A 15351-nucleotide genomic window follows, 5' to 3' on the forward strand; every position below is an offset into this window, starting at 1 on the left:
ATTCTGCGACCAACAGTGTTATTTGAAAGAGGAATCAAATCAACATCTTTTAGTAACTTGTTGCCAAACATAGTTTTTACTACATCTTTTATAACTGGAAGTAGTAAATTTTCCCCGATAGAATGAAGTTATTTCTCTGTTTTCGCTATGCGCAAACTTAAGAGATAAGATGCTTCCAGTGCCTTGCTATTAATGGAACTCATGGCCGAAACTGTACCTTTCCTATGATTTAATGTCCCTAAGTGTCTCTGAAAAAATTCAATTGGCTTATTTTTCACATCACAGTGTTTAATTTCTAAATGTCGTCGGAGTTTTGCAGGTTTCATGTACATTCAACAACACTTCATAACAAAACACATAGAGGTTTCTGTTCATTTTCATCTCCACACCAAGTAAACCCGAATTCCAAATATGAACTGTTCTATTTCCTGCTGTATTTTTACTTTAATAGTATCAGATTTACTCACCGTTACAACATGTGTATCACAATTATAGTTATTATCATCTGTTTCATTTGCTTTTCTTTTCAAAGTTTTAGTTCTAAGCCACTTTTCCATTATTGAAAAACGTTTCCAAAAAATATATAAATACTAGGGTTAACTCAAAACACACTTTGTCTAAGTATCACTTAGCGCTTCTGAAGATATTACCAAGCTTTGGTTGAAGGAGGAAAACCTTCAGTAATAAAAATCAATAAACAACAAGCAATTGATTGAAATGTGGATAACCCATGTTTACTTCAAATGTGACAAAACAGCAAGGGAAGGCTGAAGGAATAAAACCATATTGTTGTTCACCCCTCTTTATTACTGGTCATTCTGCCACTAAAAAAATTATTGTGGCAGCAGAATGTTCATGGAATGAACATTCTGCAGCCATTTGTTGGATTTTAAGTATCCATTTTATTTCAATAATTTTTACTTTCTTACTTAATTTTAATTTGTTCATCATCATCATCATCAAATTCCTGCCATGTACCCTCAAGGGGTGTACAGGATATGACAGTACTACATGAAAAAATTACATCATTACTAACTTCCTATCTACAATTTTCCTCCAAATCAGTCTGTTACTTGTCAAGACTCCAACATTATCAGATCTTATATTTCTATCGTCTAAGGCACCTTGTACCGTATCAATCCACCTATATCTTGGTCTTCCTCTGGGTCGTTTTCCTGCCAACCTGGCAGAGAACTAATTAAAAAATATTTATTTATTAATTTAAGTCTGCCTGGGGACCACCTGTCCCATCGTCGTGGACAGGTGGTCCCCAGGATATACAAACAATTGGATATGCTAGCGCAGATCAAGAAACACTGCGCTAGTATATTTAATTTAGTTGCACTGCTTCTAAATCATTCTTTTAGTGACTATATATATATATATATATATATATATTAGGGTGGTCTGAAAAGTTCCTGGCCTAACAATGAAGAAACGAATTTATAATTTCAAAATTATTTTTATTTTTCAACAGAATCTCCCTTAAAACTAATACATTTATTCCATCGATGCTCCAACACCATTATCCCGTCCCTGTAGTGGTTCTCAGTAAGATCTGCAAAATACCCCTCTACAGCTGCAATCACCTCTTGATTCAAAGAAAAATGCTGACCAGCGAGGAAGAGTTTTTAGTTTTCGGAAGAGATAGAAGTCAGAGGAAGCCAAATGTGGGGAATAAGGTAGATGTTTCAACAATTCATAGTGCAGATCCCTTCATTTTCCCATTGCCAAAACACCTTTGTGGGCAGGTGCATTGTCCTGATGAAGATGATTTTTTCTTCTGCAAACCAGGTCTTTTCTCACAATTTTTTTCTTCTAGTCTGGTTAAAAGATCAGAAGAATATTCCCCGGTTATTGTTTTACCCTTTTCAAGATAAATAATAAACAAAATGCCTTTAGTATCCCAAAACACCAGTGCCATGTCCTTTCCTGCTGATGGAACCGACTTTGTCTTCTTTGCTGCTGAACGGCCGGCTTCTGTCCACTGTTTGGATTCTGGTGTGTAATGGTGAATCCAAGTCTCATCCATAGTAATAAATCAATGCACAAAATCAGTTTTATTCTTGTTAAAACTATCCAGGCACTGTTCAGAGATTTTAATGCGAATGTGTTTTTGATTTGCTGTGAGCAAGTGCGGCACCCATCTTGTGCAAAGCTTTTTCATTTGTAATTTTCTTCATGCAAAATATATCCTACATGTTCTTTTGAAATGCTTATAGTCTCAGCAATTTCATCACTTTGACTCACCAGTCATCCAGTACCATATCGTGCACTTGATGAATGATTCCTGGTGTTGTTACGCTTTTTGTACATCCTTCACTTGGATCATCTTCAAGGCTGGCATAGCCACGTTTAAACTTGGCAGCCCATTTCTCAATTGTTGAAAATGAAGGAGAGTGCCCATAAACTTTTAAGAACTTCAAATGAATTTCTTAGGCATTAAACCTTCTTTTACAAAGAATTTTATAACTGCACGATATTTAATTTTATCCATTTCAAGGGATTCAGACAACTGTATAAAAAAGAACTACTTGATAGAATGACTTGCAGTTTCACATGGATGCTTGTTACAGATGTACCAACTTAAAAAAAAAATCTTGCCGATAGTGTTGCCATCTATGGTCAAGGCCGAGAACTTGTCAGACCATTGTATGTATGTATATATATATATACACGCGCACACACATACATACATATATGAGCATTGTGTTAATAGAAAGAAAGCTGTTTTTAAGAGACAGTTTGATCGATATATATATATCAGTGAATGGGCAAATCTTATGTACAAGTTTGCATTAAATGAAAACTTGTACAAGGCAGATTTGTCTTATGTATATGTTATCTCCTTTTGCTGCTGTAGATTTTGGCCTAGCATGTCCTTATCTCAATTTATTATTTATTATTATTATTATTACTGTTATTTGACACCTTCATTGAGTCCAGTGACTTATCGAGGGAGGGCACCTGCTCTACAACTCTGTCTTCACCACTCAATACATCAACACCATCTACCTCCGACCACCACTAATTTTCCCACAGACAATCACAAACATCCATGCCCATGTGCGGGATTCAAACCTGCAGCCTTTTGGTTCGAGAGTGGATACGCTAACCACATTTAGATTCATAACCACATGTGAGGAATTATGGACTATTAATAGCAGACATTTATAAAATATATCGAATTACCTGTTGTACTTAGTCATCTTATAACACTCATGTCTGGTGATAACTTAAAAAAAAAAAACATTAATTGTATTTGCTAAATTTTTTTTTTTTTTTTGGTATATTCTGTGTGATTATTACAGCGAAGAAATTTTTATTATGTTAGTGGTCAACTCAGAAGTTCTCACAGACAACCTGAAGTGGAGCATTGTGTTAATGGAAAGAAAGGTGTTTTAAAGAGACAGTTTGATCGATATAGACCTCCTACAGGTTGCACATCAAGCAGTGATGAAGATGATACTCACATTCAGGAAATGCCAAAAAGAGTTGCAACTTCATCACAGCCTCATCATGCCACTGTGATTAGTTCTGAATGTTCAAAACTCTCCTCATCTGGAGGGTTGCATCCTTCTACTTGCCATAACAGTCACTCAGAACATTCTCATTGTAATGAAGTATTTTCACATGGTATAGCCACATCATCCAATTCTTCTTTGCCTTCACCTTCATCTTCTGAATCATGTGGCTCACCAGCAGTGCATGAACAGCATGTTCTTTCAGGAAGCAGCACGGTTATTTCTACAGATTCAATACCTTCATCACAGCAAGATGCAGATGCCAGTACTAAACCTCCATCCAGACCAGTGTTGTCAGTTAGACCAAATGCTCGCCGCAATCGTCAGCGCCAATTAGAAGGTTTAGACAGAATGGAACAGCGATTGAGAGATTTAAGAGCTGGAAATGCAAGGTATATTATTTTTAATGTTTGATTCAATATATATCTGCATAATTTTTTTTAACTTAGTAAAAAAATTTAAATGGTTAATACAATTGAAGTGATTTATTTAATCATTCTCACTTTACAGATTAGGTCTTTCCTGTATCATGTACTCAAAAACTTTTAATCCTCTTATTGTTTACTTTCTTTTTTGGTCTTCTGGTCTTCCTTGGTTTCTTTGCATCCTTGGTTTGTATCTCATTGTAGTGGAGATGATTCTTGTAGACTATTTTCTCTCCAGATGCTGTTTCCATTTATCTTGATCATGAAAAATTTATTCAGTAATTTATATATTACCAAATGTTTTTCTGTATTTGGGCTAACTGTATTTCCCAAGTATTTGAACCCTTATTTGGTTAGTTGGTTTCTTATTTATGGTTAGCTTACAGCAGCAGTGACCATCTGATGACCTAAAAAAAAAAAAGATTAAAGCATTTTGATCTGTCTCTGGGCATCTGTATTACAAGCCTCAAAAATGTGTGGCATCATCATCATCATCATCAGAACTCTCAGGAATAGGACTTATACTGTCTCAATTGCTGTAGAAAAGAAAGAATATAGGAAGAACACTATGATAGAATTGTGATTCTGACCCAGATCATTATACTAGATGTTGAAAGAGACATGAGATGAATCTAGAAGATGCATTTGCAAAATTGCAGTCACTTTGCATTATATATAGGTTACAGAAAAATATAATACTTTTTTTTACAAGAAAACATCACATTTTTTTTATATTGCTGAAAGACAGCAATATAAAATAATATAAAAGATAGTGACATTTTGAGGAATTAACACATTAAAACTTCTAATATAATATTTCTCTACATTATATTTTAATATTTTTTTATCTATCTGTAACCTGTAAAATTGAGAGGGCTAAATTAATTCGCATAAATCTGCATAGCTACAAAAATTAATCACTATTTGTTCAAGTGACTACTGTACATTACTAGAGGTATATCTGTTTAGACACTCTAAACAGATATACCTCTACAACTTGATGATGTCAGCATCAGTTTACCCACATGGCACAGGCTAAAAGTAAATAATTGAGTTGGAATGGGTTAGAGTAATATTGGAGTGGATACATTGGAGAAATTATTAAATAAAATAAGTAACAAGTATGATTTATCATATAATTCATTTTTATGGGATGTTCAAAGATTACTGACCGAAAATCAGAAATACTGAAAGCAAAAATTGTGTGCTTGCTGTTACTAGCCGTTGCACTTTTTTTTTCTGACGGTGTGTGTGTGTGCATGCTTATGCATACACCTTAAAGGGAACATTGCACTGCACAACATCATATCCATGTAAAAAACTACCACATCAGCTGCTCAAAAAAACTGAGTATACAAAATATACAATGCATGTAGAATTAGTTATATGAATGAGACAGCCTAGTTGGAAACAATTAGGCAAACATACTATGTAAAATATGTGTTGGGGAGTAAAGAAAAGAAAATTGCAAGTCTACTTAGTTTTCCATATCAAAAAAGAAAAAGGTAATATTTGTATGCAAAGGTTTCAGTGGTTTATCAGTTCATAAGAAAGATTCCGGTAATTGGACCACATGTTTATTACAATAAATAACAATAAAAAACAACCCGACAAGTTTCGTAAGTCATATGACTTACATCTTCAGGGGTCAAAGGTAACTAAAAGTTAAAACACCCGAAATGAGAAATTACTCAAAATAGTTCAATCTATGCAGTTGTCTAACTGTTCATTAAATTGAATATCCGAATGTAGATTCATTGCAATGCTAAGTTTGAACAATGCTGGATGCTGTCACGTTGTGTTGTTCACGTTCACATTGTCAAAGGTCTGACTTGGGTATATTTTTTATCAATGCTGACCAAACTTGGTGTAGAATTCGGCCCTGATTTTTGTTGCATTGCACAGGAATTCTAAGCACATGTTTGTAGCTTCTTTAAATTTCCTTATGAAACAATTTTTTTCAATGTAAGACATCTTTGTTTTTGCCAGAGTACATTATGGCTGGTGGAAGTTGTATGGTATGCTAAGCCTGATTTATGTTCTCTTCGTTTTTGCACGTCTTTTTGGTGTTCATTCATGCGAATTTCCCCTGATCTTCCCATCTGGCCTACATAACAGATGCCACACGAACAATGAATATTATATACACCTGGTTTTTTTAAAGGATGATGTGGAGATTTTGGGGGTGATGTAGCGATGTTGAAATTTTTTCCAACGGTAGAAAAGCCACTTTGATATGTTTGTTTAGTAATTTGGCCATTTTGTGTGTAACATTCTTGATGTATGAAAGTGTGATTGTGTTCTTGAAATCGTGCTTTTGTGAGATGATTGTAGGGGGTGTGTTCATGATTTTTTTGATAGCCTTCGGTTCATAACCATTTTTTTTGATGATCTGTGTTAAATGTTGAAGTTCTTCATTTCTTTTTTTTTCTGTGCTTGAAATATTATAAGCTCTGTCCCTCAAGGTTTTAATTAAACCTATCTTTTGGGAGGGGTGCTGGTGGTGGTGGTGTGAGGCTGCATTAAGAAATCGTCCTGTGTTGGTGGATTTTCAATTTATTATCTTTTTCATTGACTTCTATTAGGATATCAAGAAAGGGAAGTTTTTTATGCTCTTCTTGTTCCAAAGTAAATTTTATGTCATCATCATCAAATTCCTACTACGTACCCTCAAGGGGTGTAAAGGATATGATAGTACTACATGAAAAATTTACATCATTACTAACTTCCTATTTCCACAATTTCCCTCTAAATCAGTCTGTTACTTGTCAAGACTCCAACATTATCATATCTTATATTTCTATCGTCTAAGGCACATTGTACCATATCAATCCACCTATATCTTGGTCTTCCTCTGAGTCGTTTTCCTGCCAACCTGGCAGAGAACACCTGTTTTGCTAACTTTCCTCGCCCATTCTGTTTAAGTAACCATACCACCTGAGATTAGCTCTGCTAATGCATTCCTGGATGCTGACAATATCAAGTTCTTTCCTAATATCCTCGTTTTTAATATGATATTGCCATTGATGCCATCTGTTCATGCCTCTAATCTTTCTCAGGACTCCTGTATCTGCGGTCTCTAGTCTTTGGTCAAGTGTTTTACTTCTGACCCAGCTCTCAGATCCATAAGTTGAAATTGGCTTGAATATTGTACACAGCTGTACTGTATACAGCTAATTTAGTGTTCAGACTAATTTCTCTCTTATTCAATATAAATTTATTCAGTTGACTTCCGACTATACCCGCTTTGTTGATGCTGTTGTCTATTTCCATATTTAATTTACCATGTTCACCAAAAATTGTGCCTAAGTAGCTGAAATTTTTATTTGTTCAATAGGTTCTCCATTCACAATGCAGTTGATATTTTCAATGTTTCTGCCCGTTTTCATTGTCTTTTCATTGCTGACCTTCATACCATATCTATTACAACAGTTACTCAATTTAGTCAGGGAATCTTGCAGGCTTGTAGCGGATTTATTTAGAAGCTTAATATCATCTGCATAAAGCAAAGAGCTGACATTAACATCTCCAATTTTGATATCATGTTTACCACTTTTCTTCATAATGTGATCCATATAGATAATGAATAACAAAGGAAATAATGTACATCCTTGTCTCACTCAAGATTTAACACTAAACCATATTTCATAAACTGCTAACTTACAACTCAAATACAGACTAAGTATTGCTTGATATAGTGCCCCATTGACACCATATAACTGTAGCGTATTGAATAGCTTCTCCCTTGGCACCTTGTCATATGCCTTTTCCAGATCAACAAAACTTAATACAGATCATTGTTATATTTCCATGATTTCTCCATTATTTGTCGTAAAGTGAAGATCTGATCCTGACAGCCTCTATTTGGCCTGAATCCAGCTTGTTCTTCACCAAGCTTTTCTTCCACAATTATTCTCAACCGTTTCTCAAGTATACTAGCATAAATCTTGCCAGGAACACTCAGTAGGGAAATACCTCTGTAATTCTCACATTCAGTTTTACTTCCCTTTTTATATATGGGTACTATGAGAGCTCTACTCCAATCATCGGGAATTCGTCCCTCTGTCCAGGCTTTCTGAACTATGCAGCAGCCACTGTAAGACTTTTATACCACCATACTTAAGCATTTCTGATTGAATATCATCTACTCCTGCTGTCTTTCCACATTTCAAGCCTTTGATGGCTTTTTCTACTTCAAGTATGGTATTCTTGACTGTATGCCTGTTGAGTGTTTTTTACCACTGTGTTATCACTGCTTGTTTCATTTAGCAATTTTTCGAAGTAATTACTCCATGCTTCAAAGATATCTTTTTCTCCTGATTTCATATCACCTTTATCATCTCTAATTCCTTTTACAGCACTCGTTCCTCCATTTCTGAGCTTTGCCACCTTCTTGATGTTTATTTTCTGTGTTCCCATGACTTTTGTTTAGCTAGTTTTATACAGTGTTTAGCTTTCTTACATTTGTCTCTGTATTCGCTAAGAGCACAGGCTGACTTATTTGCCAGGAACGTTTGATATGTTTTCTTGTTTTCCTTCACTACCTCTTTTACTTCTTGTGTCTACCATGTAGTTTTGATTTTTCTATCCTTGCAGACAACATCGCCACATGCCTCTCTGGCTGAATCAATCAGGGTTTTCTTCATGGTTTGCCACTGAATCTCCAAGGTTTGATTCCTGTTTTCAAACTCTTTCATTTTTTCTTCAATAATCTTTGTGTATTTTAGTCTACAGTTCACATCTGAGAGCTGCTCAACTTTTATTCGCTTTAAAACTTTCTTACATGTTATTCTTTTCAATATGAAATTCAATTTTATCCTGCTCAAGACTAAATAGTGATCACTTCCAATTTCAAATCCTCTGTCCACTCTGGTGTTCTGCACCAGGGAGAAAACATCACAATCAACAATACCATAGTCAATGAGACTTTTCTTATTCCTTGCCTCTTCTCTCCATGTGAATTTGTGCACATTTTTATATTGGAACATGGTGTTAGTAATAACCAGTCCATGTCCTGAGCAGAAATCCAACAGGTATTTGCCATTATTATTAGCTTTGGTCTTTTCCCTACATTTTCCCAGAATATTTTTGTATGTCTGACAATCATTTCCTACTTTACTATTTAGATCCCCAACAAAGACCAACTTTTCCTTTTTCATTGTGTCAGTTGCTTTCTTTATAGATTCAAAAAATTCCTCCACTTCTATCTTAGTATAACCTTCTGTGGGACCATAGGCACAAATAAGTCTCATTGTACAGTTCCACATTCTGATATTTGTCCACATCACTCTACTTGAGACTGCTTGCCATTCAAGCAGATTTGCCTCATATTTAGTGTTGAATACTATGGCTAAGCCATCTCTTCCTTGATTGTCATTTCCTGAATATAACAGTTTGTATTTATTGCTCAAAAAGATCTCACCAGTTTTTATCTTTTTTGTTTCAGTCACTCCTATTATGTCAATCTGGTACTTATCTAATTCCTCAGCTAGCTCCATTTCTTTGCCATTCAGGCTTCTTATGTTGATAGTACCGATCTTTAACTCTTGGGATGTTGAGTTGGGGTGTGTTTTCAGATTTGTTCCAGTAGCTGACTTTTCGCTGTTCACTCTGGTTCCCTTGTGAAAACAACAGAGGCCTTGTTTAACTGGGCGAATCCCAGCCCGCATGAAATTTTGTCATGTTGTACCATCATTTTGTATATTGGTTTAAGCCAATAAGAATACAATTTGGTCGGCTAAATCCCAAATTGCCAGCCCATCCTCGTTCGTTCAATATCCAGGTAGATACCCAACAGGGTGCACCACGAGACGGTGAGGAATGGACATTAGGTCAGAAGCCCTGGTCGGTTTTCCATATTCCTTTAAAGGCTATGTGGAGGTCTCCTCTCAGTTATACAGCTTTGACCCTTAAGCACCCCTTTATTACTACCTTTTAGTAAATTTTATGTTATTGTGTATATTATTCAGGTAATCTTTGAAAGCAGTTAGTTCCTCTGTTGGTCCTGGCCATATGATGAAAATATCGTCTACATAGTGTAACCAGATTTTAGGTTTTTTTATGATAATTGTTTAGGATATTATTTTCAAAATGTTCCATATATAGGTTAGCTAAAGCTGGGGAAGGGGGGGGTGCATAGCCAGTCCGTCTTTTTGTTCCCAAAATTTATTTTGATACTCTAAAAAGGTATTTTTTATGCAATGTTTATAAAGTTCTACAATGCCCGAAGGAAAAAGGTCTTCAAGGAAATTCACTGTTTCATTTCGAGGAACATTTGTAAACAGGTTGATTACATCCAAAATTGCTAAGATGTCTGAAGGTCCTATACATATATCCTTTAATTTCTCAATAAAATGTGCACTGTTCTTAATGAAAGATGTTGTTTTTCCTATGTGTGGTAAGATCATGCTGGTGAGGTGTTTTGCCAGATTGGAGGTAGGAGAGTCTCTTTCATCCACTATCGGTCTTAAAGGAATACCTATCTTGTGTATTTTTGGAACACCATATATTCTTGGAACTAATGGGTGTTTTGATTGTAGAGTTCTTTTTAGTTCTTCAGTAAAATTGGGTATCTTTTTAATTAGATCATTGGTTTTCATGTGTAGATCATTGGTGTAGAATCATTGGTTATATTGTGAGTTCGCCAGGTGGGATCTCTAACGGTGTATAGCTATTAGTATCTTCAAGAAGAGTTTTCATTTTTTTTGTTATAATCCTCTGAGTTCAAAACTACCGTTGCATTCCCTTTATCCACCTTAATTATAACGATATTTTTGTCTAATTTCAGTTCTTTGAGGGCTGTGTATTCCGTGTAAGGTAGGTTCCAGGTTGGTACACCAAAAAGACGTGCAAAAAAGAAGAGAACACAAATCAGGCTTACCATACCATACAACTTCCACTGGCCATAATGTACTCTGGTAAAAAACAAAGATGTCTTACATTGAAAAAAATTGTTTCATAAGGAAATTTATAATTGCTACAAACATGTTTAGAATTCCAACGCAATGCAACAAAAACCAGGGCCTAATTCTACATCAAGTTTGGTCAGCATTGATAAAAAATATGCCCAAGTCAGACCTCGGCTAATGTGAACATGAACAACACAACGTCACAGCATCCAGCATTGTTCAAACTTAGCATTGCACTGAATCTACATTCGAATATTCAATTTAATGAACAGTTAGAAAACTGCATATAATGAACTATTTTGAGTAATTTCTCATTTCGTGTGTTTTAACTTTTAGTTACCTTTGACCCCTGAAGATGTAAGTCATACGAGTTACGAAACTTGTCGGTTTGTTTTTTTATTGTTATTTATCGTAATAAACATATTGTCCAATTACAGGAATCTTTCTTATGAACTGATAAACCACAGAAACCTTTGCATACAACTAGACACTCACGGTGAGTGCTTTTGGTATAAAGTTATACAACTAGAGAAATTACTCATTAAACATCTGAATTTCGTCAACTGTCTAATATTCTTAATCCGATGTAGAGACAATAAAATTGTTCCTAAGTGCATCCAAATCAGGTGTGCATTCCATACAATGAAAGCTAACAGAATTTACCATAGAATGGAACTAGCGATTTTGAGAGAAAGAATTACAGCCACTAGATTAGAACTAACACAAATAAACCAAGATACATTTACTCTACACAATGAGTTAGCCACATCACTTCTGCCAGGCCTGTGGAACAACATTGACAGTATCACATACAACAAAGCTGTAGCGATTTCTGATCAAAAGAAGCGTAATTTAATTAAGAAATTTAATGTACTACTTCATGGAAAAGAAAAACAAAGAAAACATCTAGATTACTCCAAAGTAGTAATTAACCTTTCTTCAAGAATGCTATCAAGAACTGAAAAAAAATCTACCTCTGAAAGGTTCCAACTTCGCTTTAATGCCACGCTGCTTCCGACATCATAGAACTTTATAAACATTGCATAAAAAAATACTTTTTTTCATGTATCAAAATAAATTTTGGGAACAAAAAGGACTGGCTATGGGCTCCCCCCTCTCCTCAACTTTAGCTAACCTATATATGGAACATTTTGAAAATAATGCTTTAAACAATTACCATAAAAAACTGAAAACCTGGCTACACTATGTAGACGATATTTTCATCATATGGCCAGGAACAACAGAGGAACTAACTGCTTTTCAAAGATTACCTGAATAATATACACAATAACATAAAATTTACTTGGGAACAAGAAGAACATAAAAAACTTCCCTTTCTTGATATTCTAATAGAAGTCAATGAAAAAGATAATAAATTATCCTTCTCCATCTATAGAAAACCCACCAACACAGGAAGATTTCTTAATGCGGCCTCACACCACCACCCCTAGTAAAAGATAAGTTTAATTAAAACCTTGATGAACAGAGCTTATAATATTTCAAGCACAGAAAAAAAAAGAAATGAAGAACTTCAACATTTAACACAGATCATCAAAAAAAATGGTTATGAACCGAAGGCTATCAAAAAAATCATGAATACACCTCCTACAATCATCTCACAAAAGCAAGATTTCAAGAAAGCAATCATGCTTCCATACATCAGGAATGTTACAGGCAAAATGGCCAAATTACTAAACAAACATAACATCAAAGTGGCTTTTCTACTGTTGGAAAAAATTTCAAGATCTCTACACCCCCCAAAACCTCCACATCATCCTTTAAAAAAACCAGGTGTATATAATATTCATTGTTCGTGTGGCATCTGCTATGTAGGCCAGACGGGAAGATCAGGGGAAATTCGCATGAATGAACACCAAAAAAGACGTGTAAAAAAGAAGAGAACACAAATCAGGCATAGCATACAATCTTACAACTTCAATCAACATATCATACAACTTCCATTGGCCATAATGTATTCTGACAAAAAACAAACATGTCTTACATTGAAAAAAAATTGTTTCATAAGGAAATTTAAAGAAGCTACAAACATGCTTAGAATTCCAATGCAATGCAATAAAAACCAGGGCCTAATTCTACACAAAATTGGTCAGCATTGATAAAAAAAAAAATATACCCAAGTCAGACCTCAGACAATGTAAATATGAACAACACAACATGACAGCATCCAGCATTGTTCAAACTTAGCATTGCACTGAATCTATTCGGATATTCAATTTAATGAACAGTTAGACAACTGCATAGATTGAACTATTTTGAGTAATTTCTCATTTCGTGTGTTTTAACTTTTAGTTATTACCTTTGACCCTGAAGATGTAAAAAAACTTGTCGGGTTGTTTTTTTATTGTTATTTATCGTAACAAACATGTGGTCCAATTACGGGAATCTTTCTTTTGAAGGATAATATTGTTTGGATTGATACAAAAAATGCCATTTTATATGTATATATAATCTCCTACAGAGGTTACATTATCATCCAATTCCTGATATGTGCTTCAGGGGTTCACACCCTATGGTAGTACTATATGAAAAAGCTATATCATTACTAGCTTCGTTTTAACAATTTTGTCTAATCATTACTAGCTTCCTTTTGACAATTAATCTGTTATCTGTGAAGACTCCAATATTAATACATTTTATATTTCTGTCTTCTAGTCTTTTTCTGGGGTTTTCTTTACATCCTGGCAAAGAACACTTGTTCTGCTAACCTTTCCTTTTCCATTCTATTTAAGTGGCCATACCTGAGATTATCTCTGTTAGCATTCATTTCTGAATGCTAACAATATCAGTTCTTTCCTAATACGGGGGGGTCCTCGACATGCGTCGTTTCGACTTTACGGCGGTAATCCCATAAATAATTTAAAAAATAAATTTCGACTTGAAGCAGCATGACATAAATTTCAAATGTCACGGGCAAACTTATTTGTGAGTGCAGCTGAAGAATACGTCGTTACGTGCCTTTGTTTGGGAGAGGTGCGTCGCTTGGGTTCCAGCATACACTCTTTGGGTACCACGTGCTTTGTTTACATTCGCTCTCTCACTTTTGTGTTTTTTTTTGTGACTTTTTACCCTTCGATATGGCTACCAAACTTAAGGCAGACTCTTCCGATGGCAGTGTGTGTCGAAGAAAAGGAAAGCCATTACATTAGAAGTGAAATTAGACATTATTAAAAGGGCAAAAAAGAGAGAAACGCCAAAGAACATTGGCTGCATGTTGAACTTAAGTCGTACCACAGTCGGGACTATTATCAAGGATAAAGTTCGCATCCTTGAACACGTGAAAGGATTGGTGCCTATGAAATCGACTGTGATTACGAAAAAATGTAGTAGACTCATGATTGAGATGGAAAGGCTTCTTGCTCTTTGGCTGGAAGACCAGCAACAACGCCGTATCCCAATTAGCCTCATGTTAATTCAAGGAAAGGCGAAAAGTTTCATTTGTCAATTTGGGGATAGTTCTCATTTTTATATTTGTTTTTTTATTACAGTTTCATTTTTGTCATTTTTCTGTACTATACAGTAATTATGTTCTCCCTTTCATTTTCCTATGGCCTAGTTCTGTTTCTTGATATATACGTATGACTTTAGGGTGTTTTAAGTTAGGTAAGTAACTTAGGCTATGGTAATTCCGACATGCATCGAAAATCATCTTGCGTTGGTCAATAGGAACAGATCTCTGGCGTAACTTGAGGACACTCCCCCTCCCCACCCCTGTATAATCCTTTTTAATACAATACTGCCATTGATACCATCTCTTCACTCCCCAAATATATATATACATATAATCTGCTACAGAGGTTATATCATCATCAAATTCCTGATATGTGCCCTCAAGACAAATGTTATGGTACTAAATGAAAAAGTTACATCATTACTAACTTGCTGTTGACAATTTTCTCCAAATTAATCTGTTATCTGTTAAGATTCCTACATTACTAGATCTTATATTTTTGTCTTTTAGTCTTCCTCCTGCCATCCTGGCAAAGAACACTTGTTTTGTAAACCTTTCCTCTCTTGTTCTATTTAAGTGTTTGTACCACCTGAGATTAACTCTACTAACACATAACAAATAATTCTTCTTGAATGCCAACAATGGTAAGTTCTTTAATAATATCCTCATTTTTTATGTGATACTGGCATTGATGCCTTCTGTTGACTCCATTAATATTTCTCAGAACTGTCAGATCCATATGTTAAAATTGTTTTGGATACTATCTTGTACACAGTTAATTTAGTGTTTTGAATAATTTCTTTCTTATTTAATATAAATTTATGTTGTCTATTTCCACATTTAATATGCCCACTTCAGCTGAAAATTGTGCCTAAATAGCTGACATGTTTTACTTTTTCTATAGGTTCATCATTCAGGATACAGTGAGGTTTTCAATATTTCTGCCTATTTTCATTGTCTTTGTCTTTTTATTGCTGATTTTCATACCAAATTTATTATGACAGTTATTCGGTTTTGAGTCAGGG

The 15351-nt window shown here is 34.9% G+C and overlaps 1 protein-coding gene across 3 annotated transcripts in view; it reads left to right on the forward strand.

The window, feature by feature from the left end:
• LOC150107578 (F-box only protein 42-like) overlaps positions 1 to 15351 on the forward strand; it is a 190802-nt gene that overhangs the window by 156625 nt on the left and 18826 nt on the right. For all 3 annotated transcript variants that reach the window (XM_090391401.1, XM_090391402.1, XM_090391403.1), the window contains exon 9: positions 3335 to 3916. In XM_090391401.1, coding sequence (XP_090247527.1) covers positions 3335 to 3916 — 582 coding nt within the window. The remainder of the gene's footprint in view (positions 1 to 3334; positions 3917 to 15351) is intronic.

This window comes from Typopeltis vanoorti, chromosome 4, assembly GCF_054136105.1.
Source record: "Typopeltis vanoorti isolate ZY-2024b chromosome 4, IOZ_Tvanoo_1.0, whole genome shotgun sequence".
Classification (NCBI taxonomy): domain Eukaryota; kingdom Metazoa; phylum Arthropoda; class Arachnida; order Uropygi; family Thelyphonidae; genus Typopeltis; species Typopeltis vanoorti.